The sequence below is a fragment of the Hypanus sabinus genome, chromosome 6 (genome assembly GCF_030144855.1).
Source record: "Hypanus sabinus isolate sHypSab1 chromosome 6, sHypSab1.hap1, whole genome shotgun sequence".
NCBI lineage: Eukaryota > Metazoa > Chordata > Chondrichthyes > Myliobatiformes > Dasyatidae > Hypanus > Hypanus sabinus.
In genome coordinates this window covers 156,314,195-156,341,993 of record NC_082711.1, presented here as the reverse complement: position 1 = coordinate 156,341,993, position 27,799 = coordinate 156,314,195, and the positions used below count along the sequence as shown (strand labels likewise).

The window sequence follows — 27,799 nt, the reverse complement described above, 5'->3', positions numbered from 1 at the left end:
TACATGTTCTTCATACAGTACAGATAAGGAAAAGTATACTTTTCTGAATCTATTCTCATTTGATCACGTTATTCTTGATTCTGCAATTATAGCCGATCAACCAACGAGCATAAAATATTTTCCTAAAAAATTAGACGTCTTTGGAAACCGTATTTACTCCCTCAAAGGGGTGAATAACTTTCCCAAAGTTTTGCGAGTTGGAAATTGGAACGGCAGGCTGTAACCACTCCGAGGCAACGCCAGAGGGCGACGAGTTCACACAAATACAGAATAAATCACCATCAAATTGCCGCGCATCATCCCACCGTCATTATTTCTCCCAACAATCCCGAGGAGAGGTCAGATAATGCAGGGACAGCTTTGTGGTCAATCCCTGGGGAGGAAAACAATTCTATTCATTGCAGAGCGAGTGATGAAAGCAGGAGCCAATCAACGGGAAGAGAACCCCGTGATGTCATATAGTTGTCCAATCAGATCGCGGGAATATCGTCCGGCTCTAAAGTTGCGCCAAATTCAAAAAATACCGGGGACACAATTCGCAGCGGGAGAGCGGTATGCAGGCGAGGATCATGGAGTCCATGGTCACAGGCTGGAGGAAGCAGCAGCAGCCTTTGCAGGAGGAAGACGACAGCCCTCAAGCCGACGTACTGAGGAGGAAGCCATCGTCCGGCTCCCTCAACGCCCTCCGCATGTCCCTGAGGAAGAGGCTGCCTCTCAAGCAGGTGGACTTCAACGTGGAGCACACTCCGACCTGGGAGAGCCTGGAGCTCGCCAAGAAGCCCACTGCCATCCGAGCCCTGGGGCGGACGGCGAGGAACACCTGGGGCAACGTCTCCCAGGTAAACCGCACCTTCCCATTGTGTCGGGTCGAATGAAGCTGCTAACATTTAACGTTCAATAGGATCGCGCATCGGAAAAGTCAGAGTAGTCGCCCATAATTGGGGCAGCTGGGGTTTTTTTTTTGCAGGTTCAGGATGTTAGTTATAATGCAAAATGTGATGAGCTGCATCTAGAGTTAAATCGTTTGCATTATGCTATCAGCTAGTATTAAACTAGCGAGAGCATTAGATCGAAAACAAAGCCAGCCATAAAAACGTACACGTACGAAAAAACGAAATACAATGAATCAATTTAAAACAATCCTTAACTGTTACTTAAAGGGATGATCGGTACGGGATGATCGGTACACAAAAGTTTAGTTGTCAAGGAACTCCATAACGTTCTCGCTCTCTGACAATAGCATCGCGTCCCGCTGAAGGGCACCGGAAATAATCCCAATTATATCCCTAGCTCTTGGAATTACCCACCATCTGGAAAATAGCGGGGAAGGTTTTTTTTTGCCTTGCGCTGGATGATTGAGCCCATTTCCCCTCCTCGTGCTCAACTATATCTAAGTGTGTACGGTGGGTCGCATTTGAATAAGCTGATGTGGCATACCACCGGGTCCCGGCGACGGTGTTTTTATGGTGTTATTACTGGCAGCTTTCACTCGGGTAACTGCTGCTGATTGGGTGTTGGTTTATTAGTCGTACTTAGAGAGATACAGCAAAAAGCGTCTGTTGGCTCTTATTGTTCCTTACAGGCGCACAGAAGGGGAAAACGCCCATTACTCTGTAGTCTCAACACTCAGAGCAGGTGGATAACGTGACGAGGTAGTTTGAGAGATCGAGTCCATCTAAGAGTCGAGTTACTTGCCCGGTGTGTTCTCAATGTTTTGTATCTACAGCGCAGTGGGAGGGGTGGAAGAGAGTTGGACTGACGTGGGAGGCTGTAGGCTGCTTTTCCCCAGGCAGCACAACTGGGCGCAGGGTGGGGTGGGTGCCGGTTAGTGCGGCGGACTGAGCTGCGTTCCCAACTCACACGAAATGCTGGAAGAACTCAGCAGGTCAGGCAGCATCTGCGGAGGGAAATAAAGATTCGGCGTTGCGGGCTGAGGACGTTCAGGACTGAAAGGAGGCAGAATCAGGAATAAAAAGTGGGGAGGGGGAAGAGTACATGCTGGAAGGTGATAGCTGAAACCAGGCGAGGGAGAAGGTAGATTGGGGGGGGGGGGTGAGTAGTTAAAAGCTGAGAGGTGATGGGTGGAAAAGGAGGAGAGTGGACCATGGGAGGAAGGGGAAAAGGGGCACCAGAGGGGAGATTCTTCGCTTTTGTGTGGATCCCAAGCAAGAAAAAAATAGATTGACGAAAAGGAGGCGGCAAGGCCAATAGGTAGTAGCAATGTGACGAAAGTAAACCATGGAGAGGGGACGGCAGATTCTGGAATCTGGAACAACTCTGTGGGTTGAGCAACAGCAGTGGGAGAGAGAGAGAGAGAGATTGAAAAATATTTTGGGACAAAAGCCTGCCCAGATGCTGCTCAACCTGCTGAGTTCCAGCCCTGGCAGATTGTGCTGTTAACAATAATCTTCTGGTGAAACTGTAAATGAGCAAATCAAAAACAAAATGCTTGACCCGTTTATAAAGCAGTGTTGGCCACTAAGTATTGTAGTGTTTGTATTGGTCAAAATTATATGGCGTCCTTTCCTGCACACAAGTGTAAGCAGAACGAATTGTTTGTTACTCTGGATCCGATTAAGCACAAAGTACACAATAACGATAATTTAAAAAGGCACAAATATAAATACATGTAGCTTATATACATTGATTGTGTGTCCATAAAGTGACGTTAGGCTGTGCATAAGGTGGCTGATGAGAAATAATAAAGTGGTGCGGGAGTTGGTGGGTGAAGGTGTTGGCTGACCCTGCTGCTTGAAAAGTAACTGTTTCGGAGACTAATGGTCGTGGTGTGGATGCAACACAGCTTCCTCCCTGATGGGACTGAATGAACCATCTGAGGCAGGGTGAAATCCTTCACGTTACCTGCTCTTTTTCCGGTTCCGTTCTGTATACACGCTTGATGGCGGATAGGCTGGTGGCAGTGGTGCATTGGCAGTTTTGACTGGCAGAGCCTTCCTGTCTGCCGCGGTGCTGTTTCCATACCGGGCAGTGATGCAGCTTGTTGGGACGCTCTCTATTGCACTTCTATAGGAGGCATTGGTGAGCTTTCTTGATTTCTGGGACCATGAGGGTTGATGTAAGATGTGCACTCCCAGGAGTCTGAAACGTTTGCAGTTTTGCAGTGCTGTGTCACTAACAGGTGTGAGTAATGCAGGTTCTTCTGAAGTTGACAATGTCTGCAAGACAAAGGTGGTTAAGGAAGAGGTTACTTGCCTGATACCAGGCCTCAAACTCTTCCACCACCTCTGTAGGCTATCTTATGCCAGTGGCGGGTCTCGATGTGATTGCTTGGGTGTTTATCTGTGCAGTCACGTGTGAGCAGTGTACAGCAATGGGCTCCGTGCACAGCTCTGGGTCACCTATGATGAGAAGAGAGGAGTGGTTGTGCATCCTGACTCCCTGAGGTCTGTTGGTTTGGAAGTCCAGCACCCAGTTGCACGGTGGTATATTTAGACCGAGGAGTAGGAGCTTGTTCGCCAAGCTCCGTGGAACAATAGTGCTGAATGCCAAACTGAAACCCGGAAACATCATTTTGACACAAGTGTCCTTGTTTTCTAGGTTTCACCAGCTCAGACGGGTGTCAAAAGCAAATTCAAAGTCAATTTGTTATCAAATCCTGCATTTTACTATAAACTACCTTGAGATTCATTTTCTTGAAGGTGTTTTCAGGGAAAAAGAAACACAACAGAATTTTACAAAACTATACATGAAGACAGGATGACAAACACCAATGTGCAAAAAGACAAACTTAAAAAATAATACTGAGGATACGTGGAAAAAGTACTTGAAAGTGAGTTTGTAGATCGTAGAATCAGTTCACTGTAGTGGCAAATGAAGTTTACACGCCAGTTCATGAGCCTGATGGTTGTAGGGAAGTAACTGCTCCTGAACCTGGCAGTGTGGGACCCCAGGTTTCTGTACCTCCTGCCTGATGGTAGCAGCAAGGAGAGGACATGTTCTCGATCACGGGAGTCTTTGGAAGCTGCTTTCTTGTAGCAGAGTTCCATACAAGAGAACTCAATGTGTGGAAGGCTTTGCCTGTGATGGACTGGGCTATATCCACAATTTTCTGTAGCCGTTCCTGTTCCTGTTTTCTTTTCCTGGGCATTGGTACTTCCATACCAGGCCATGTGCTGCTTCCCATTGCGTCTATTGGCGTCTGTCAACATTCTTGGTTACGTGCTGAAAAGATGCAGACTTCTAAGAAAGTAGAAGTGCTGTCATGCCTTCTTTGTGATGGCACTTGTGTGCTGGTCCCAGGAATTTGAAGCTACTGACCCTTTCCCTATCTGCTCCCCTGGTCAGAGACTTTTCTCTTTCTCCTGTAGTCAACGATCAGCTCTTTGGTTTTGCTGACATTAAGTGAGAGGTTGTTTTGCCGCTGAACCAGCTTTCCAATCTCCCTTTTCATGCCAATTCCTCACCACCTTTGATGTCATCAGCAAACTTAAATATAGCTTTGGAGATGTACTTAGCCACACAATCATATGTATAAAGTGAGTAGAGCAGGGGGCTAAGTACGCAGCCCTGTGGTGAACCTGTACTGATAGTGAGGTTGAGGGGGATGTTACCGATTAGTATCAGCTGGGGTCTGACATTGAAGATCTATTTGCCGAAGGATGTATTGAGGCCTAGGTCTCAGAGCTTATTGATAGTCTTGAAAGCTGAGTTGTAGTCAGTGAAGAGCATCCTGAAATATGCATCTTCATTGTCCAGGCTTTGTAGAGCCGAGTGAAGAACCAATGAAATGACGTTGGTTCTTGACCTGTAGTGACTGTAAGCTAATTAGAGCAGATCCAGAAAATTGAGAGGAACGCAAGTGTCTCAGTTCATCTGTTCCACTTCAATCTCATTTAAATTAGTAATCCTGGCTTTTGGAGGATAAACGTCACACTGTCAACTTCAATGATTTATTCGTAAGGGCAGAGTGCCTTGTGAAATAAATCTCAAGGTGTCATTTCTGGTCGTCTGGGAATGTGGTTGGTTCCATCGATGTTGTCGCTGGTTTCATTTGTTAACGCTACATTTGTCAACACTTCCACTTTTCTGGCATGTCTTTTCATAACGTGGCATTTTTTTTTTTTTTGCGCTTTGTTTGATGGACTCTAATACTTTTAAAGTCTCACTCGGAATAGTGTTGTTGATGGTCTTATCAAAACCAACGTTTTAAATTCTACAGCTGTCAGATGTATTGAAGTTATCTGTGACTAAGTGCTGCTGGCAGGACAAGTGCTCCTTTTACAACTTGGTGTTTTAATTGTCCTTTTGGGGTAAATAAAAATAAATCTACAGCAAAAAAAACTGTAGAAGCACAACAGTTCAGACAGCATCTGTGGAGAAAACTGGCCCATAGCTAGGGTGCCTAACTTTTGCACAATCACAGTGTCATATGACGTGGGAGATCATGGTCTAAATATCTATCTGCTGCATTCCTACAACACATGTGACGTTTTTACTCCAGACTCCAGCATCTGCATTCTCTTGTAGATTTATTGGAGATACAATACTTATTACCACCTTAAATATAGCCTAAACCAAGAATCAACAATGAGATAGTTGTGAAATGGGTTGGACATTTCACGATGTCATAAGCATTCTTGAAATGCTTTCAAGAAGGAACTAGATAGATATCTGATGGATAGGGGAATCAAGGGATATGGGGACAAGGCAGGGACTGGGTATTGATAGTGAATGATCAGCCATGATTTCAGAATGGCGGTGCAGACTAGAGGGGCCGAATGGTCTACTTCTGCACCTATTGTCTATTGACACTAAGATAATTCTCAGTTTCACAGGATGGGGAGCATGCCTTCATTGGTTAACATTCTCCTCTTCAAGTCAGATTAGTACTACAGTGGGCAATGCGCTGGTGAAGTTTGGGAAACGTTAATATTCTGCTTCGCACCCATGAGCAGCCCAGTCAAGGAGCAAATGCAGCTGTTTCCTCACAGTTCTGGTGGTCTGGTTTCAATCCCAACCTCCAGTGATGTCGGTGTGAAACTTGCATGCTCTCCCTAAGATTGCAAGGACTTCGCCCAATAACTTCAAGCATTTAGACCATAAAACATAGGAGTAGAATTAGGCCATTTGGCCCATTGAGTCTACTCTTCCATTCAATCCTGGCTGATCCTTTCTCCCCTCCTCGGCCTTCTCTCTGTAATCTTTGATGCCACATCCAATCAAGAACCTATCAAGCTCTGCCTTAAATACACCCAATGACCTGGCCTCCACAGCTGCCTGTGGTAATAAATTCATAAATTCCACAAATTCATCACCCTTTGGCTAAAGAAATTTCTCCACGTCTGTTTTAAATGAACGCCCCTCTATCCTGAAGCTGTGCCCTTCTGTCCTAGACTACCCCACCATGGGAAATGTCTTTTCCATATCTACTGTCCAGGTCTTTCAATATTAGAAGTTTCAATGAGATGCACTCCCCTCCCCCCACCTTGTCCTTCTGAATTCCAGTGGATGCAGGCCCAGAGCTATCAAACATTCCTCATATGATAACCCTTTCATTACTGGAATCATCCTCGTGAGCCTCCTCTGAACCTCTCCAATGCCAGATGGCATTTTCTTAGATGGGGAGCCCAAAACTGTTCACAATATCCAAAATGAGACCACACCAGTGCTTTATAAAGCATCAGCATCACATCCCTGCTCTTCTATTCCATACCACTGAAATAGAAACATAGATAACCTACAGTGCAATACAGGCCCTTCGGCCCACAATGCTGTGCTGAACACGTACTTACTTTAGAAATTACCTCAGGTTACACTTAGCCAGTCTGCACTATCTCTATTACTGGGCTTCGGCCCTCTCTTTCCCCCACCCCCCCCCCCCCCATTCCTGATGAAGGGTCTCAGCCCGGAACGTTGGCTACTCTTTTCTCACGGATGAGGCCTGACCTGCTGAGTTCTTCCAGCGTCGTGTACGTATTCGTTGACCCACAGCATCTGCAATTGTATTTTCGTGTTAAGATTGGTCTAATGCAGGTGCAAGGTGGAATCTAAGAGAGTTGATGGGATATGTGGACGGTAAAATTGTCTTTTGGGGGGGCAAGAGTATGATCAGTGTGCAAAAAGTGGGCTGAAGGGCCTTTTGCATTGCTGTGTAACTCTGGCACTACAAACATCATCGGGGAGTTTTACTATGAATCTTGCCCTTTGTCAACATTGCTATCTGTGTCAGAATGTGTTGTGCAAAACAAAAATTCCTGCATAACATTGACTACATGTGAAGATCTTTTGGGTTGTAGAATGTCAAAGATTGGCTTTATTTGTCACATGTACAGTGCAATGTTGAAACATAGCGGAATGCTTTGCTTTCTGACAAGTTTAATCAATGAAAATCACGTTGGGAGCAGACTGCAAGTGTCTCCATGCATGTCCACAATTCAGCAATCGTGACCGTACATCTTTGGTATGCGGAAGGAAGTCAGAGTTCCTGGAGGAGACCCCTGTGGTCATGTGGAGAAGGTGCAAGCTCCTTGTTTCGGAATATCATGAGGGATGCGCTACAAATGCAAGTTCCGTCCACTCCCATTCCAAATTGAAGCATCATGACGCACTGCGGGGGGAGGAATTTAAGTGAAGTGAGTGATTGTGCATTTGTGTCGTTGTGTATTAGGTGCTGTTACAGTTGATGCTGCGATGCATCCGAGGATGCACTGGGGTGTCAGTGATGTAACCTGGGGTCATCGGGTTTTTCAACATCACATTCTCGCCCTGGCTTGTGTCCCAGCAGCATTGGTCCATGACTTGCACCTCTTGATCCATAGTTACTTAGAGGCTCCCTCGGGTAGCCTCTGTGACGGCCCTGATGGCCCTTTTCTTTGCAGGGTGCATAATGTCAGGGGGCGAGGAGATTCTGCATAGTGCAGCCCAGCAAAGCCTTCTATAGGCTCACATCATGCCCTCCACTGCATCATGGCACTGCTTTGCCAATCTGACGTGGTAGAGAAAGGAGCTATCAATGAGCAGTGTGATTTAAGATTTTCCATAATGGCCAGTCTAAAAACAATAGAATTGATCTGTTGCCTACATGATGGATAAGCTATGCTTTAAATCAGGAGACCAGGATGGTAGTTTGCCTCCTTGGTGCCAGGGTCCAGGATGTTTCTGATCGCGCCCAAGATATCCTGAAGTGGGAGAGTGAGGAGCCAGAGGTCGTGGTACATGTAGGTACCAATGACATAGGTAGGAAAGGGGAAGAGGTCCTGAAAGGAGAATATAGGGAGTTAGGAAGGCAGTTGAGAAGAAGGACCACAAAGGTAGTACTCTCGGGATTACTGCCTGTGCCAGGCGACAGTGAGAGTAGGAATGGAATGAGGTGGAGGATAAATGTGTGGCTGTGGGATTGGAGCAGGGGGCAAGGATTCAAGTTTCTGGATCATTGGGACCTCTTTTGGGGCGGGTGTGACCTGTACAAATAGGACGGGTTACACTTGAATCCTAGGGGGACCAATATCCTGGCGGGAAGGTTTAATAGAGCTGTTAGGGGGAGGGTTTAAACTAATTTAGCAGGGGGATGGGAACCAGAATGATGGAATGGAGGAGAGGGAAAACAGAAATAGATCTAAGGTAGTGAGCAGAAAGGATGTCAGGAAGGACAGGCAGGTGATGGAGCAAATTTGCAGCCATTGGGATGAGTTGCAGGGCAATCAATGCAAAAAGTACCAAATACTGGACTTAATGTGTTATACTTAAATGCACACAGCATAAGGAATAAGGTGGATGATCTTGTTGTACAGTTACAGATTGACAGGTATGATATTGTGGCCATCACTGAGACGTGACTAAAGGATGCATGTCTCTGGGAGCTGAACGTCCAAGGATACACGGTGTATCGTAAGGATAAGCAGGTAGGTAGAGAGGGTGGCATGGCTTTAATGGTAAGAAATGATATTAAATCATTAGAAAGAGTTGAAGGTACAGAATCTTTATGGGTTGAGCTAAGAAATCGCAGAGGTAAAAGGACCCTGATGACAGTAATCTACAGGCCTCCCAACAGCTGCAGTGATGTGGACTACAAATTACACCAGGAAATAGAAAAGGCTTGCCAGAAGGGCAGTGTTATGATAATTGTAGGGGATTTTAACATGAGAGTGGATTGGGAAAATCAGGTTGGCACTGGATCTCAAGAGAGAGAATTTGTAGAATGTCTACGAGATGGCTTTTTAGAACAGCTTGTTGTTGAGTCCACTAGGGGATCGGCTGTACTGGATTGGGTATTGTGTAATGAACCAGAGGTGATTAGAGAAACGGAAGTGAAGGAACCCTTAGGAGGCAGTGATCACAACATGATTGAGTTCACTGTGAAATTTGAGGAAGAGAAGCCGAAATCCGATGTGTCGGTATTTCAGTGGAGTAAAGGAAATTACAGTGGCATGAGAGAGGAACTGGCCAAGGTTGACTGGAAAGGGACACTAGCAGGAAGGAGAGCAGAGCAGCAGTGGCTGGAGTTTATCCGAGCTGTGAGGAAAATGCAAGACACATATATTCCATAGAAGAAGAAATTTTCGAATGGAAAAAGGATGCAACCGTGGCTGACGAGAAGTCAAAGCCAAAGTAAAAGCAAAGCAGAGGGCATACAAGGAAGCAAAAATTAGTGGGAAGACAGAGGATTGGGATGTTTTTAAAAGCTTACAAAAGGAAATTAAGAAGGTCATTAAGAGGGAAAAGATGAACTATGAAAGGAAGCTAGCAAATAATAGCAAAGAGGATACTAAAAGTTTTTTCAAGTATATAAAAGAACAAAAGACAGGTGAGAGTAGATATAGGACTGATAGAAAATGATGTTGGAGAAATTGTAACGGGAGATAAGGAGGAACTGAATGAGTGTTTTGCATCAGTCTTCACTGAGGAAGATATCAACAACATACTGGATATTCAAGGGAGTCAGGGAAGAGAAATATGCGCAGTCACAATTACGACAGAGAAAGTACTCAGGAAGCTGAATAGTCTAAGGGTAGATAAATCTCCTGGACCAGATGGAATGCACCCTCGTGTTCCGAAGGAAGTAGCAGTGGAGATTGCGGAGGCATTAGCAATGATCTTTCAAAAGTCAATAGATTCTGGCCTGGTTCCTGAGTACTGGAAGATTGCAAATGTCACTCTGCTATTTAAGAAGGGGGCAAGGAAGCAAAAAGGAAATTATAGACCTAGATTGTCAAGGATGAGGTTACGGAGTACCTGGAGGCATATGACAAGATAGGCAGAACTCGGCATAGTTTCCTTAAGGGAAAATCCTGCCTGACAAACCTAGTTGAATTTTTTGAGGAAATTGCAAGTAGGCTAGACAAGGGAGATGCAGTGGATGTTGTGTATTTGGATTTTCTGAAGGCCTTTGACAAGGTGCGACACATGAGGCTGCTGAACAAGATAAGAGCCCATGGAATTATGGGAAAGTTACATACGTGGATAGAGCGTTGGCTGATTGACAGGAAACAGAGTGGGAATAACAGGATCCCATTCTGGTTGGCTGCTGGTTACCAGTGGTGTTCCGCAGGGGTCCATGTTGGGGCCGCTTCTTTTTATGTTGTATGTCAATGATTTGGATTATGGAATAGCTGGTTTTGTGGCTAAGTTTGCTGACGATACAAAGATAGTTGGAGGGGCTGGTAGTACTGAGGAAACAGAGAGTCTGCAGAGAGACTTGGATAGATTGGGGGAATGAGCAAAGAAGTGGCAAATGAATTACAATGTCAGAAAGTGTACGGTCATGCACTTTGGTAGAAGAAATAAACGGGCAGACTATTATTTAAATGGGGAGAGAATTCAAAGTTCTGAGATGCAACGGGACTTGGGAGTCCTCGTGCAGGATACCCTTAAGGTTAACCTCCAGGTTGAGTCGGAGGTGAAGAAGGCAAATGCAATGTTGGCATTCATTTCTGGAGGAATAGAGTATAGGAGCAGGGATGTGATGTTGAGGCTCTATATGAGGTAAGACCTCACTTGGAAAACTGTGTGTAGTTTTGGGCTCCTTATTTAAGAAAGGATGTGCTGACATTGGAGAGGGCTCAGAGAAGATTCACTAGAATGATTCCAGGAATGAGAGGGTTAACATATGAGGAATGTTTGACCGCTCTTGGACTGTACTCCTTGGAGTTTAGAAGAATGAGGGGGGACCTCATAGAAACATTTCGAATGTTGAAAGGCATGGACAGACTGGATGTGGCAAAGTTGTTTCCCATAGTGGGGGAGTCTAGTACGAGAGGACATGACTTGAGGATTGCAGGGCGCCCATTCAGAACAGAGATGCAAAAATATTTTTTTAGCCAGAGGGTGGTGAATCTGTGGAATTTGTTGCCACGGGCGGCAGTGGAGGCCAATTCATTGGGTGTATTTAAGGCAGAGGTTGATAGGTATCTGAGTAGTCAGGGCATCAAAGGTTATGGTGAGAAGGCAGGGGAATGGGACTAAAGGGGAGATTGGATCAGCTCATGATGAAATGGTGGAGCAGACTTGATGGGCCGAATAGCCGACTTCTGCTCCTTTGTCTTATGGTCTAAATGGAAGCATTGTGAATCACTTTCCTTAAAATCCTGAATTGGGATAGTGCTGTTTTAAGTTTTGAAAATAAACTTTTAGCATTCGCTGGGCTTCTTGAACTGAAAGCTGTAAATTATCGCCAATAGTTTATTAAACATTCCTCCACCTGGAATTGGATGGCTCTCTAAATGAGGTGCAGGAACTGGCAGGTTAGAATTCATTTGGGAGTCGGATGTAAACAAAAGGCTGACAATTTAGCAGCTGTTAGTGTCAACTAAGTTGGTGGAGCAGAATGCATTTGAAAGGTCAGGAGAGTGGAGTTGATGCTTGAGGTGGCTGCTAACCAGTTTCATTCTGATTTGGTTTGAACTGCCTCGAATCTGCAATTTATCAACTGTGTCTGTCCATTTCAGTCTGCGCCTATGTTTATCACATTAGAGCCTTGTGTTACAGAAACACCGCTGTTTTTTTTTTAAACAAACACTTCACAAATACTCACATTGAAGGCAGAAAAAAAAATGTATTTTGGGAAACTAGTTGAGCCACGTCAATGTCAAGTTCTAATTCAAGGGTCAGGTGGACAAGTAACACTGCACACCTATGGGTTAGAAACATTTCAGAATTCAGCAAAGAATTAAACAGATCTTGGTAAGGAAAAGATAAACGGAAAACAGAATTATAATGAGCGTAGCTGATTGGCAGAGCTCATTTGAATGTCCAGAAAGGAAAAGCTTTAGCAAAAAATTAACTTTGGGATTCTATTGGACAAGAACTTGATGAAATAAAACAATAACAGATATTGACCAAATATTTTGGCTATCTAGACTAAAGACACAGAAAACCTTCCAGAAGTGGTGGATATGAATTCGGGGTGAATGATGAAGTCAGATATTAATATTGCTTGTCTTTTTAAAAAAAAAATGATTTGGTGGAATTAATGGGGCCACAAAGTGTTAAATAATCACAGACATAAGTTTCAAAATGTTTTGAAGGAGATAACAGTAAAGATAATGGATGTTCTGTTTTCCATCTTCCCAAATACCATGGATTGTGGAACAGTCCTCATGGAATTTTGAATATATTTATTAAAGGAGGAAGAGATGAAATAGAACACCACAGAGTTTATTATTCATGGTGGTAATGCTACAATCGACAAAGGAAATGATGACAGAATATTTTGTTAATAGTCATAGGATTGGGTAAACCAACATGGATTTACAAAAAAGTGCTTGCTTCTTCCTTGCTTCGTCCTGACGAAGGGTCTCAGCCCGAAACGTCGACAGTGCTTCTCCCTATAGATGCTTCCTGGCCTGCTGCGAACCACCAGCATTTTGTGTGTGTTGCTTGCTCCTTCAACTTGTTTATTAATTTCAGGATTGTATTGTAAGGAGCATGAGGACCATGGGATTTAGCTTTCACATTTTGTTAATAAATCAATTTAATGTCAAGTCTAGTGAAATATAAATTACAGTAAGTCCCCGGGTTAAGAACATCTGACTTAGACAACTCTTACGAACGGACTGCCATAAAGCCTATTATATTAAAAGTTTGAGTTAAATACAATGGAACGCAAGCACTACTTTATGACGCTCATGAAAACATTGCGCGGCTTCAGTGGTTCGTCGGCTCGAGGAAGGAGAACGCCGTCCGCTATTTTAAGTCGGATCACATTGCCGTTAACACTGTGTCGAGTGTGTAACTTTGTATCTGGCTTAAATTTTTCTCTTATTTACCCTTGTTACCATGCTTCCAAAGCATAAATTCACTGCAAGTGCTGGTGATGCATCAAAGAAAAGGAAAACGATCACGATTGAAAATAAAGTGGAAATAATAAAGCGTTCGTAAAGAGGTGAAATGCCATCGGTCACTGGAAAAGTGTTAGGCTACAGTTGCTCAACGATCGGAACAATTTTAAAAGATAATGTCAGAATAATGGAGCATGTGAAAGGCCCTGCCCTGATGAAAGCTACAATTATTTCTAAGCAACGCAGTGGTTTAATTATTGAAATGGAAAGGCTATTGATAATTTGGTTAGATGATCAAAATCAGCCTAGTATGCCTTTTAGCCTTCCTTCAGCCTTTTTTTTGCACTGAAGTATAAAATATATACTACTTTTTTACTAAGACAAACATTTGACTAACTGAAGCTAAATAAGAACCGTATGTACCTGTTCCGACTTACCTACAAATTTGACTTAAAGACATGCTTAGGAACGGATCTCGTTCGTAACCCGGGGACTGCCTGTATTGATATCAGAAAGATTTTAAGGAAGCATCAAATATGATTAGAAGGAAAGTATTCATCCACTCTCACAGTTGAACTAGTTACTTGATTCAAGTTCTGTTGTCAATTCTTTTTATATAATTTTTAAAAATCCCTTGAATATTTTGCACTCAGAAACTTCCTGTTTCATTTACCCTTGGGATGGCCACATTTCTTATGGATTTTGTTTTTTAGATCCAGATTGCCCTGTTTGTAGTTTTTATTTTGTAAACCTTTGGTACTAAATGATCATACCTAATCATAGACAGCCGCTGTCCGACCTCCTTCAGACATTGGAAGCAATTGTCCAGGAATTATGAACAATTCAATGGAAGGATCCCATCATTTAACCTTTGGAGTGTATGTACCTTTTGCAAACCCAGACTTGTGTCCATAATTGGGTCTTTTCGAGCTAACTTGGGTCATGGTGGTGAGGTCATTTCCCCGTCTTCACAAACACAGCCCAAAGATTTCAATGGGGTTTCAGCGACACAAAACAGTGCATAGCTAGCTGGTGGTGTAGTGGTATCAGCGCCAGACCTTGAGGCAAATGGTCCTGAGTTCAGATCCATCTGGCTCTTTGCACACTTTCCCTCCTTACTGGATTGAGGGAAAAAGATGCTGCTTAGTGCGCCACATGGTGTGAAAAGAAGAAACAACAAAATTGAGCATAGGATAAGGAAATAAATGGCAGTAGATATCAATCCCTTCAAACCTGTACTAAAGGAGTGAAATACTGACAGTCTCACTGACTATAGTGCTGAGATGGTTAACAGGATCACAGGCAAAGCTTGTTAGCTTTAGAACAGTCCTTGTGCTAAAACTATTCATATTTCTGCTAGTCTTTTTTTGGAGGGTGATGGTTTTACAGAAGGATTCCACTAACTTGGGGGGCGGATATGCAGGTTTTGATGTTGTGCTCTGACTATTTATGACTTTTACAGAAACTCCAGAAGAGACGGCAGAGTCGCAGTGAGTTCCTGGTGGTCACTCCTTCAAAGACCGAAACTCCCCAAACACCTGGGAGTGGTTCGAAGAGAAGAACGCCACGCAGGACCCCTCGCAGCAGGGAGGGGAGGCTCCGCGGGACCCCACCCAGCGGGAAACGTACTCCTGGCCGTTCGAAGGCCAGCTGGAGGGAAGTTGGCCCTCCAGGCCAGCCAGGCAAGGATGGGCTCCCTTTGAGAAGGTCGATTAGATCTGCTGCACTGACGAGTCCCTATGGCACACCAACGGCCATTAGCAGGCAAAGGTACAACTGAACAATCCAGCTTTAACAGAGCAGCTAGACGTGTGTGTGAAATGTATCAGAAGTGGGTGCTGTGGACATTTTGATCAAATATTTTGAATGAAAGGAATTTGCCCCCCCCCCCCCCCAAAAAATTGACTTTTTATGCGGGATGAATTTGAGCTGTAAATATTGAAGCAAGAAGAAGCCTCGCTGTGTTGCCGGGGCTTGAGTTATAAGGAAAGATTGATTAGGCTGTGTCTTTTCCCTGAAGTGAAGGACTCTGAGAGGTGACATGACAGAGCTATACAAATTTGTGAGGCATAGTCAAGGTGGGTGTCCAAACCAGGAGGATATGCGCTAAAGCTGAGGGGGGAGGATGTTTAAAGGGGATTTGTGAGGTAATTCTTTTAACATAGTAATTAAGGGTTGTGGGGGTAATGTTCTAGAAGGTCAGCCCAGTGAAGTTGGTGGAAGGAGGAGGAGTAACGGGTATCTAGACAGGTACTTGAGCAGGGCACAGAACCACACAATGATCCATAAAGGAAGCTGGAATTAAGTGGGCCATTGCCTCTGATAATGTTGCCAGCAGCACTAAGTAGGGTCAGAGCAAGAAAGAGAAGGATCATTATAAAGCAAAGTTTATGTTGGGAGAAATTGTTCAAAGCTGGGAGCACTCATTGGGACACAAACAAACAGGGTAACAGATTTGTCATTGACTTTCCATCAGTTCCTATTGGTATTTGCAGTTCTGGTGAAAGATTAGTGTTGTCACCTGTGCATTGATACACTGTGAAGTGCATCATTTGTGTAACAGCAAATCAGCGAGGATTGAGCTGGACAGCCTGCAGCGTCAGCACACTTTGGAATCTGGGAGGAAATCAGATCAGCCAGAGGAAACCCACATGGTCCCAGGGAGAACATACAAACTCCTTGCAGGGAGTGGCACTCTTTACACTGTGTGCCTGCCACTCCAGAGTCATCCACCTGGAATATTGCTCCAGTATCTTTTCTCCACGGATGCTGCCTGATTGCTAACGGCTTTGCACAAAGTTACTTTTATTCCAGATCTGCATTTTTTTTTCCTTTTCCCAGAAATTTTTGTTGCACGTTATCTGCTGGACATTCCCTTTGTCACAGTTATCACTGGTCCGTTTACTTAAACTGTTGCTGATTTGGGTAGCTCGCAATCCCAGATCTGTGATCACACTGATCAGAATGGCAACTGAGTTGTTGTATTATTTCCTCTGGACTAGGAACCGGGAATGCTTGTGCTTGTACAATTTGATCGGATTATCTATTGTTCGGCTCTTAGTGACTGATTTGGGCAATGCTGGACCAACCCAGCATCTACAAACAAAAAAGATAGTGGCATTGTTAAATTAATCTTAAATCATGTAAAGAACAAATATCCATATCCTGAGTGGATGAATCATATCTGTGTTTATAACGCACTCCTGTCCCTGTTATGTCTGCTGGCCCCATGTATTACTGCTGGACAATGTGTTCTTCAGAGAAAGAGTCCAATACAGTTTGAGTGAGCACTCTGTATATCTATCCTGAACTCTGTAATCTTGTCAGCCAAGCCCAGGACCAGAGATATGAGGCTTTCTGACATGCTTATCATTATCTGCCCCTCTCCCCCACCCCCCAGCCCTCTTTATCAGGGATCTAAAGAGGAGTACAAGACCTTTGGGCACCTAGGAATTAAGGATGCAGTAGGATTAATTAGTTCACTGGTTCAGATTTGTAATTGGTACAGTTTCTGTTTTAAATGGTAGCATTCATTTCATAATAACGTTCAACCAAGCACAGTAAGGAGGAAGAAAAGATGGATTACATCCTGTTTGGCTATTAAGATGGATTTATCAGTGTCTGAATTTCCTAACACATTGGAATGGGCATTCCTCTTTAGGGCTGTGGCTCCATCTCCCACATTCCTGCCGGGAGATCAGGTCACTAACTGAATTCCAGGAAGCCCACAGGAATTTCATGCTAAAAATTGTCGCTCATGGAGAATGAAGTTTCCTGAAGAAATCAATCTTTTGAAGGTCATCAGTAGATTAACAAAACTTGACTTTTACTTGACTTATTTTTCTTGATGCATCTTACCATGATAAAAGTATAAAGATTTCAATCCACATAAAATCTGTATGCATTATCTGTTAACAGACAGTTCGACCGAGATCTAGAATCTGTGTCCTTTGGAATTGGTCAGTTGAAGCGTCTGTCCCAGGTTTTTGATGAAGCCATCACCAAGGAAGAAAGGTACTGCACAGTCAATATAAATATTTTTCAAATGATCTCTTCTCTACCCCCCAACAATTTGTGCTTTTATATATTTTATGAATTTGTACAGCTTTAAGACAATGGTCCTGACACAACTGCCCCACCACTCACAGCAGAGTGAAAAGATGAGGGTTTAGCTTGAGAATATCAAGTGGCATTTCTAAAAATGAAAAATAACTTTAAAACTGATAATCGGAGAAAATAAGATTAAGAAATTAAAGAATATCTATAATGGATCTCACTCTTAACCCTCCATCTAAAATGGGTAACTTGTGCCAGTGTCATTGTGTAGTGGTTTTGGTTTGTTGGTTATCTTCAGGCATACAGTGTTTAACTAATTCATTGGGTTGAAAAACTATAAGCAAGCTCCATATGTGCACAACCTCCTGGTTGTTAATGGATATTTTTAACATTACTCTGGCTCCACTAAAGATTCCATAGATTTGAGGGTGGTTAAAAGGGAATATAAAAGACATTATTAGTTTAATTTATCCCTGATTCATTGATTGTGTTTGTAGCATTCCTTTAATACTGCTCCTTTAATACTTTGCACTTCAGCTTTCCATTCCCAGCCCCTCATTACCACAGTCTGATGACATAAGAATCCCTCATTCTTAAGATGAAATTTCCCGTAACTGACATCTAAAGCTGAGACTATATTTGTAACTATAATTATTTACTGTTATTTTTTTAAATCTTTATGAAATTACTGGGAGGTTACTACAAGTTCTTTTTAAAAGAAAATGCTTCACTTCCACTTGCATTGGCACGTGGCCAGGTGGTCAAGGCTTTGGGCTAGCAATCTGAAGGTCATTAGTTCGAGCCTCAAAAGCACTTAATCACACTGCTCCTGCACGTAAGGATTTGAGTATTAGGAGAAACGTAGTCTGATTACGGATGGTCAGTTTGGCTTTGTGAGGGCAGCTTGTTCCTCACGGGCCTGACTAAATTCTTCTGGGGAAATGACAAAACACATTGAAGGTAGAGCAGGTGATGTGAATATGGATTTTAGTAAGGCGGTTGACATGGTTCCCAATTGTTGGCTGATTCAGAAGGTCAGCAGGCATGGTATCCATGGAAACTTGACTGCATATACGCAGAATTGGCTTGCCCATAGAAGGTAGATGGAGCATATTCTGGCTGGAGATCAATGATCAGTGGTGTTTCACAAGGGTCTGTTCTAAGGCCCTTATTCATTGTGATGTGTATAAATTGCTCGGATGTGGAAGGGTGGGTTAGTAAGTTTGAGGTTGGAGTGGACAGTGTAGAAGATGATAGGGTGATAGGTGCAAGTTGATAGGGTGGTTAAGAAGGCGTATGATGTGTTGTCCTTCATTAGTTAATGGATTGAGTTCAAGAGTCGAGGTAACATTACAACTGCATAAAACTGTAGTTAGACTACACTTGGAGTATTGTTCAGCCTGGTTGCCTCCCTATAAGGAGGATTGGGAAGCTTTGGAGGGTGCAGAGGAGTTGCCTGGATTAGAGAGCATGTCTTGTGAGGGTTGATTCATTGAACTAAGGCTTTTCTCTTTGGAATGAAGAAGAATGAGAGGTGTACAAGATAAGAGGCATAGAGCACAGACAGCCAGGGACTTTTTCACAGGGTCGAAATCACTAATATGAAGGGGCATAACTTTCAGGTGCTTGGAGGAAAGGACAGGAGCATGGCAATGAAAGGGTTCTTTTTCTTAAACACAATGTGAGGTGCATGGAATGTGCTGCCAGGGGTGGAATTGGAGGCAAATACATCAGGAACATTTAAGAGACTCCTAGATAGGCACAAAGATGAAGGAAAAATGGAGGATTATGTGGGAGGGAAGGATTAAATTGATTTTTGGAGCAGATTAAAGGGTCAACATCTCATTGTTGGCCAAATGGCCTGGGTTGTTCTATCTTATTGCTTGCTATCAGTCCAGTTTCAGTGTTTAAAGAATTGGGGAGTTTTTTGCTTAATAATAACTTTCCAAAAGTATGAGTCAGTCCTGAAAGCCCCTGTGAGGCCCCATGCCTTGGCTGGATTGGCCATATAACGGAAGCTGAACTTCCTGTCTCTTGACTGCACTGATTAAATAAGCTGAGAATGCTCAATAAAAAGGCGGTCTGTTCTCCGAGCAGTGTCTTGGATTCAGTGTAAACAAAAAAAATCTTCATGGAGGAATTGTTTTCTTGTTTAGTTATTCTCCTTGGATGAGTTGAGAGGGAAAGATGTGTCAGGGAGATGGAGAAGCACTCAAATGAGCAACTTGAGAGAAGGATATTCCTTTAATCTTCTGATTGTACAATATCAATTTTTGTAAACTTAACTAAAAATCCTAATCTCTATTTGAATTAATAACATTTGGCAGTAGTTATTCATATGTTGAAAAAGAAAAGTGAAGCAACTGGGAATATTTGAAGCATCCAATAAATGGGGAGTTCAAGTAAAGAGTGGGTTCTTCACAAATGGCAAAAACCGAACTACTTTATTTTGGGTGGGGAGAAAATCCACTCTTGTATGTTAAGTATGATGTCAAATTCATCTTTGTGATAGAAATTATAGTAGTGCTTGAGTTGACTATTGATAACAGAGTATTAAGGATGTACTACATGGAGACAAATGCATAGATGTTGTGGCACAAGAAAGGCTCATGATGGGTGAGGTGGTGGGATGGTGAATAGTTTTGATTGAGCTCCCAGGAAATGTTATAAAGCAGGGGTTTCCAACCTGGAGTCCACAGACCCCTTGGTCAATGATAAAGGTTCATGACATTTTTTTTAAAGTTGGGGACTCCATTATAACATTGGCTTTAATTTTATTTGTATTTTATCATGAAATGTGGAAAACCTTGAATGCTGATATTTGTCCTCTGTTGCCCGTTACGAAATCCCGAAACTGGATCACTTACCAGCAAAGATAGAGAGGTCCGTTGAAGTCTGATGATACTATTTTTAAAAGTCTTTATTTATGAAAGGGGCACAAACATAAGATTAATACAGACATTCAGATAATATACGTACTCACTAATTAATCTAAAAGCGCGGGTCTAATAATAACCATCAATAAGAAACAGCTCGATCGTTTGTCTAGGGGATAGTATAGTGTCCGATGGAAATATAAAAGTCACTCAAATTCCTGCAGGCTTCTGGCTTTCGGGGGTGGGGGGGGGGGCCACTGGGCTTCCACTTGTTGGAGAGAGAGAGAGATTGGTGAGAAAAGAAAAACTTGCCTGGGTCTTTATGAAGCAAATCCGTTGAATCAGGGGAGCGGGCTTCCCCGTTGTTAGCTAAAAGCGGTTTTCCGTGATTCCAGCCACAGACTCCAGGCCTGGAATCTAATGCACGTGGCTTCCTTAAAAATGGCTTCCCTCCACTGCGGGATCGCTAGTGTGTCTTCTGGTGCGTCTGAAAGGGGTTGTCCCCCCCAGACCCTCCTTTATACTTCCTCACAGGATCTCCGATGTCAATCAGGTTGGAGTGATGCAATCTCTCTCTCAATCAGCCCATTTTGCCCGAGGGCTTTACACGTGGTCTCCATGAGACAATAGTCAATGTCGCCTTATTTTGCATTGCGGTGGAACGCGGTATTCGGCACATTTCTCTCTCTCCCACTTCCTGGGTCTACTGACCCCCCCCCCCCCCAACTAGTGCTCTTGCGATTCTCACAAAGGAGGGGGCTGCGGCATAACACCCCTGAAATGAGGAAGTTCACTGTTGACGATAACGATGGGTTCAGAGTTGCATATTGGATAGATTAGATAAGGGTAGCAAACCTCCTTCCCCAATGTTCACTGGTGAATTTTTTTTTTAATTATTTGCTAGCTTTATAGTTGTTGTTAGTGGTAAATATTTTTATTCAAAGGTTGATTAATTATTCAAGATTGCAATTCTTTGACTCAATGGTCCAGACCTCTACCTGCTTGTCCAGTAACTTAATCACCATATAATTTGAGTTCTAGTTCATAGTTATGATATTTTAACTATTAGCTTGCTTTAATAAAATGGCAATATTTATCTTGTAACTGAAAATGTACCATTTGGATGTCATGTAATGTAGTGGAACTATTCCCTGGATATTGACACTTCTGTAAACCAGGGCAAAAAAATCATGATATTTTGGGCTTCAATGGTCAACAGTTTTGATCGAGAGTATTCTCAAGTAGGAAAAGGAATACTTCTATCCTATAAAGCTGGGAGAATAACTACCATAGCTTGCCAGAAAACTGGAGCTACACAAGAGCCCATGTACGAGGGAACACCAAGCATACACAGGGCTGTCTCGGTGTAAGGATTGAGTCAAATCAAAGATGCATTTAATGTCAGAAATGTGTACAATATACATCCCGAAATTCTTTTACTTTGCAGCAGGAGTGTCCCAAAGGATGAATAACAGTTAAATGTTAGAGCTCCAAAGCTCCTCCCCCCCCTCCACCCAAGTGTAAGCAGCAGCAAAGCGACGATTTCCCCCTCCCCCACCAGAAAAATAAAACATCAGCACCACCCATCGAATGCTCAAGCTTGCAGCAAAGCATCCTGAAAACCACAGACTTGCAGTACCCCCAAAGACTACTCATTCACCTGGTAATTCGACAAATCGTAGGCTCTCTCCCTAACAAGGGAAAAAAGGTGCCCCATTTCCCAGCGAGGGGGAAGACCTAACAGGGAATTCGCTGATTTACGATGTTATAGGTCTGTTGCGTCACTTTTTCCAAGCTCTGCCCAAAGAACTTGGGTCGCAGGGCAAGCAGCCAGCTTGCTGCTTTCAATCTTCCATCTCCCACAGTACGCCGATTTGCTGCGGAAGCACCGACCCCAAGTCTGCCCACCTCCAGAGTCACAAAGGCGTGCTGGTCTTCTAGGCCACACCCTCAGGATGTCAAATAGCGGCCAGTCGTGAGACCCTGAGAGCGGGTCCCATTGCCCGCAAGGAACCGAAGTCAGTGGGGAAATCCAGTGTGGGATTTTGATCCAAGGGGGAGAATTTTGAATAACAAATTGCTGGGTTGTGAACTTGTGTAGTGTGGGTAAATGAGATGGCATGAATTGAGGTATGGCCAGTAGAATTTTGAAAATTTATGAAGTCTTGGATAATAGCAGGTATCATTCATTTGATAAAATATTAAAGCAATTGAACAAGAAACAGATGGATGAAGTGATACCGAATATATGAAGGTACTAACTATCATTAGCTGAGCTGTAAAGTACCAAACGGGGAGATTATCTTCCAAATTTATGGAAATATTGTTCAGGCCACTACAGCGTGGGGACCAGATCTGCACAAAGATGTGATTGCTGCGGAAAGGTGCTGAGGAGATTCAAAAGGATGTTATCTGGGGTGGAATTTTTCTGTTACGAGGATAGGCTGGGTTTGTTTTCCATGGAGTAGAGGTGGGGGGTGGGGGTCGAACATTCAAGAAATTTTCACCAGAAATGTGTTGAAAACTGGAGGGCAAAGGTGCAGAGTTAGGGTTTTCAGTTCTAGAAGGAACCTATTGTTGCTTAATGCAAGTTGTGGCTGGAATCTGGAACACGTTGCCTGACTAACTGGTATCTCTCTACATTCAAGTAGAGTACAGGTGTTAAAGCATAGGACAGGTACTGGTAAATGAGACGGTTGATGGTCACGTGGACACAGAGCACCAGAGAGCCTGTTCACGCTGTATGATTCCACATATTTTGTTAGCCAGCTCACTGAATAACCAGAGCAGCTGCCAGAAACCAGAGGGCAAACTCCAGACAGGGGCAATACTGGAGGTTTAGACCGATCCTGGCTCATTGGGACGGTGAGACTCTCACTGCCTGCAGCAACAATGTGGCAGCAAAAATGAACACAGGGTGTTGATGGGCATGTGCGAGAGACAGCACGAGCTGCAGGAGAATCTGGAGAGTGAATAGGACTACTGGGCTGCATACCCTCTTCATGTTTGAAGCTGGTGTATATGATCTAATAAAGAAAAATAAGGTGACGTGACTGCATGACTCAAGTTTAGTATTAAAAACAGTAAGTTTGAAAAGGAAGCAACACTTCAAATTCAGTTATCGTTGACTGCTGAGTGAAATCAAGTGATAGTGTTGATTCAGTAGTGAGCATTATCGTGGCATAAGCATTGGTGATAAGTGGAAGTAACCAGACACGGAGCTGTTCTGCAGTGAGAGGTTTAAACGATGCAGAGTTCAAATTCATCTGACCCTAGAAGCCCTAGCATTTAAGTGATTTGTAATGAAAATGCACGGTAAAAGTAATCCCTCCATGCACCTTGTGTCTCTGTGTTTTCCATTGTTGGTTCTTTTCATTTGGGTCAGAGGGAATATAAAACAGGAGATAAAATGTTGGCATTCGATTTCCTTTGTTTTGTGATTTGTCACATGCTTATTAAGCATGGGATTGTTACTGGAATCCAACTACTTGCATTTAATTTGCTTATTCAATACTAGTGTTTCTATTTTGCTGTTCACCTTGAGTTATATTTGTGTGTGTGTGTGTGGGTGTATATAATATTTGGAATGTACATGCATCAGTGTTTTGGACAGTAATTGACTCCCTTTAAGTTGAGAGGAATAGTTTGTTTCTATTAGATAATTAAAGCATTCCAAGAAGGCAAGGAATTTGTACTCAATCCAGAAGATGAGCAGTGGAATTCAGTTTTAAAAATGATCAAATTGGAGTTGCACATGCTTGGAGAAAAAGTAACAATTAGGAAAGTAAATCGCTCTAGCTGTCTATAATGCCATGCAGCAGGGGATCAGAATGTGGAGATTACTTCAAGATGAATGCAGGTACAAATTGCATTATCTCAAAAGTAAAACTTGTGCTTGGAGGATTTGGTGGTGTACTCCCTGTCTGGATTTAACAGCAATGAAATATTCAGCAATTAGGATGAGGATTGAGCTAATTAACATGTCAGTCAAAGTATTTTGGGTGGGTTGGATTCTGTTGCCAGCCAGCTGACATCTTCATTATTAAGTGTGTCTTTTTCATTTAACCTAGAAATCATCAACTTCATCTTGGTGTGCCCATAACCCCTTTCCAACTCAATTGATTAACTTGCACTAATGACAGAAGGCTGCAGAACCTTCTTGTATGATTAGAGTTTGTTCACCTTCAAATTGAAGTTTGTCTTTTTATTTGATTACCTCATTTTGCGGGTCAATGCCAATGACGTCACTAAAGAAACATCACTTTTCCACCCCGGTCCTGCCATTTTCATTTTGTATGAATTGTTCTGAATGTAATAAGTGTAAGCTCTGATCCCTAATTTGGATGTAATTGGGGAAGGGGTCCTACTCCACCCTGCTGTTTTAATTTGGCTGCCTATTTCTTGTGTGAGATCAATGATGTCCATTTTAATTGCTCTGAAACTTGCCATGTACAGTGCATGCTGAAGTGTAGCAATTTTCCTCCATCTGTAGAACATCACCCACTAAAGAATATGCAGGATGCCAGCTGTTCTCAATTTCCAGAAAGATGAGAAGAGCATGTTATTTATCATGCTAAACTGTCTGTAAACTGCAGTGATGGTTTTCATCCAGACATTGTGCTAGCAAGTTCCACTTTCTACACCATTTCTCTCCCCCCGCCCCCACCAACTCTGTATAAAAGAATTTCTCCTGAATTCTTTATTGTATTTGGTCATTCCTTCAAATATTTTCCAGAAATATTAGTGTGAACTAATTAACTACCCATTAATGCCTTTCAATTAGGCATGCTGCGGAGATGGGCAAATTTGTCTTTATTCACAGTTTTGAGTGCTTGTGATTACCCCACACATAAACTCATCCTCTCCAAACCCACCATTTCAAGAACCCAAGGACAATAATCTTATGATTAATATGCATGTGTAAAAGCAGGGAAGGGAAAATCAAATGCTAACAATTGATCTCAATATCAGCTCAACCCTTCATTTTTCTTGCTTACTAACTGGGAGTCCTGGTCCATTATGAGTTTAGGTAAAACTACATGATTACTGGGGAGTAATAGCCATTTAAACTGGAATTTCATTTGACATGCCCTCTAGAAACTGGGATGACAATTAAGCTGAGCTGAATGAACTTCAATGAAAAGAAAGCTTTTAAATGTTACTTAAAATATTTTTTCACTGTTTAATTCGATTATCAAGGCTACATGTTGTTCCATTAAGACACTGGTTCTCTAGCAGATGCATATGGGGAATGAGCCCTCTTTGGGGGGTGTATCATATTTGCCACGGTGAATTCTGATCATTCACTGCTAATTCATTTATCTTCTATTCATCATCAGTGGATGTTACACTTTCTCTAATTGATGACTGAAGAAAATGGAAGAGAGGTAATGTCTGGACATTGTATCCAAAGTTTGTTTATTTGATTTGGTGATGGCTGCAAGATGCTGAAGGCCTTGCCAAAACACTCACTGCATGGTGGTGATACGAATGGGGTGACCAGGCATAGTTGCAATATTTAATCTGAATTTCAAAATATCAATGGTCGCATCCCATTTTTCATTTTAAAGATCATGTGGTCAATTGAACGTCCTAATTCAGTAATCCACTTGCAGTTTGCTGGTTTTGTGTTTGATTTTAATCCTTTGAACAATTACTGCTTGGACCATCTAAAAACACTTTGGTATGAAAAGAAGCATCCTAATTCTTATCGCTGCTGCTAAGATACTAAAACCTGGTTCAACAAAATTAATTTCTAAGAAGAAATGTAAAATTGTCTTTATAATTTTACAATTTTCATCTGAGTGCCTGCTCATTCATTACGTAGGTATCCCAGACAATATTTGGTAATTTTTAAGCTTGTGCGCTTGCAGACCCCAGTGTTAACAACTTAATGCCTCACAACATATGCTTGTGTTTTAAATGGCAGCTGAACTAATACCTGTCACAAGGCAGGCTGCTAATGGCACACGCAACAGGTTTCAACTTAATGCTTAGAAATGCTCAAATCGTCTCTTGGTCCATAGCATCTCCCCAATAAATGTCTTCCCTCCCTTTCCAGAGCACAAGCAATTGAAAACTACTATCAAGTCATGTCAAAGAACCTGCAGATGTCGAAGGTGCAGGCTAAGAAATTGTTGTCTTCGTCTGTCAGAAGAAGAACAGTAAGGCTTTGCTCTACTCTCACCAACTGGGCAGATGAGGCTTTAGCAAGTATAACAGAGCGGAGAAGAGAATTGAACTGAGTGTCAACTGTCTGCAATTGCTTCCATTTTGGATTTCTGCCCCGAAGTTCCCTAGAGGAAAACAAAATGACATCATTCATGCCTCTTCTGTTTCTGTCTCATCATAAATACAGTGTTAGGGTATAGCTGCATTAAATTCCGTTTTATATCCATGTTGGCTTTGGTATATAGAAGTACTGATTTGTACTTATTTTAGCTTATTTCAAAGTTTTTTGTTCTTGTCCTCAGTGGAATTGGCTATCAAATGGGAATGCAGCAGCATGCTGGCTGATAACATAGTGCCAATCAACAATGACTAAATTTCTTCCAGAGTACAAGTGAAGTTGTTTTGTTGTCTCAGTAATTAGTGTTAATCCGGATATGAAGGTTTTCAATGTTTATAATTAATTTTAATGTACCCTTTACTTGAACAGTGGGGTCTTGTTGATATATTGACCTTCTGCAGGTTCCTTTTTATGCTGTAAATCTTTACAGATTTTAAAGATGACTTTTGCAGATAAACCTGGTTTATTGTATATTTTGCAGATAATTTCCACCATGTCCAATTCTGAAAAATTTGCTTGCTGCCCTAGTATCGAAATGCCTCTGGAATAATCAAATGAAATATTAAGTATTGGACTCGGCTGTGAGGTTTCCACACACAAGTATTCACAGAAAGGTTTAAACAAATCTTCCAATTCATTATCAATGTGAGACTCTAGAATTTTTTTATTTTGTCATGTTTTTATTGAATTTGGGAGAATTAACAGCTTTGGAATGCAACAAAGAATATGCTATTCTCTACATGTACAAGTGGCCTTGTTTGTGCTATGGTTTTGTAAAACTCTTGGCTCTTGCCAGGATACTTAAATTCGCCTTTTGCAGTCGTGATGGTATTGAATTTACTGATCACGAAGTTCTTGAGCCCTATCCGATATACTGTAGATTGTTACAGGTACCCTCACTAAAGGGAGTTTATACTTCAGCCACTCCATCTTCAAAGGTTAGTTCACCTCCCTGTTTATCCTCCATGGCGAGTTTAACTGCCAATACCCATTATTTGACTGTTGGGTGCTCCCTCAATGAAGGAGAAACTTCCAGCTAACAAAGTACTTTAGTTCAAACACTCTTCATTATTTTTTAGTTTGTATTAAAACAAATAAAAATCCTCTGAACTTTCAATCTTAAAGATTTCCAAAACACAGGTACAATAAGCTAAAACCACATGCAAACACATCGTTCATCACAGAACTCGAAGGAATGTATTCCATTTTATCACGCTTCTTGATGTTCCTTAACCATTCCCAATAGCCTGACTGTTCTCTTACATTTGTACTGTTTTCCCACCATTTGGTTGACTTCACACAAGTGATATTCTTTCAGATATCTTTCTCACACGGGTGGTCTG

General features: G+C 42.5%; 2 protein-coding genes across 2 annotated transcripts in view; one reads left to right on the top strand and one right to left on the bottom strand.

The window, feature by feature from the left end:
* The window catches only part of pitpnm3 (PITPNM family member 3), a 451,795-nt gene that overhangs the window by 6,508 nt on the left and 417,488 nt on the right, over positions 1 to 27,799 (bottom strand). The gene's annotated exons all lie outside the window — the stretch shown is intronic.
* LOC132395996 (protein PIMREG-like) lies at positions 111 to 26,363 on the top strand. Its single transcript, XM_059973273.1, has 5 exons — positions 111 to 839; positions 14,698 to 15,005; positions 17,154 to 17,249; positions 25,507 to 25,554; positions 26,229 to 26,363. Exons 1-4 carry the CDS (start codon positions 555 to 557, stop codon positions 25,529 to 25,531), a joined length of 714 nt encoding a protein of 237 aa, XP_059829256.1. The 5' UTR covers positions 111 to 554; the 3' UTR covers positions 25,532 to 25,554; positions 26,229 to 26,363.

Coding starts and splice junctions, on each gene's coding strand:
- LOC132395996 (XM_059973273.1), top strand. CDS start 555: ATGCAGGCGAGGATCATGGAGTCCATGGTCACAGGCTGGAGGAAGCAG. Junction 15,006..17,153: donor ACGGCCATTAGCAGGCAAAG/GTACAACTGAAC, acceptor ATCTGTTAACAG/ACAGTTCGACCGAGATCTAG. Junction 17,250..25,506: donor GCCATCACCAAGGAAGAAAG/GTACTGCACAGT, acceptor ATTCATCATCAG/TGGATGTTACACTTTCTCTA.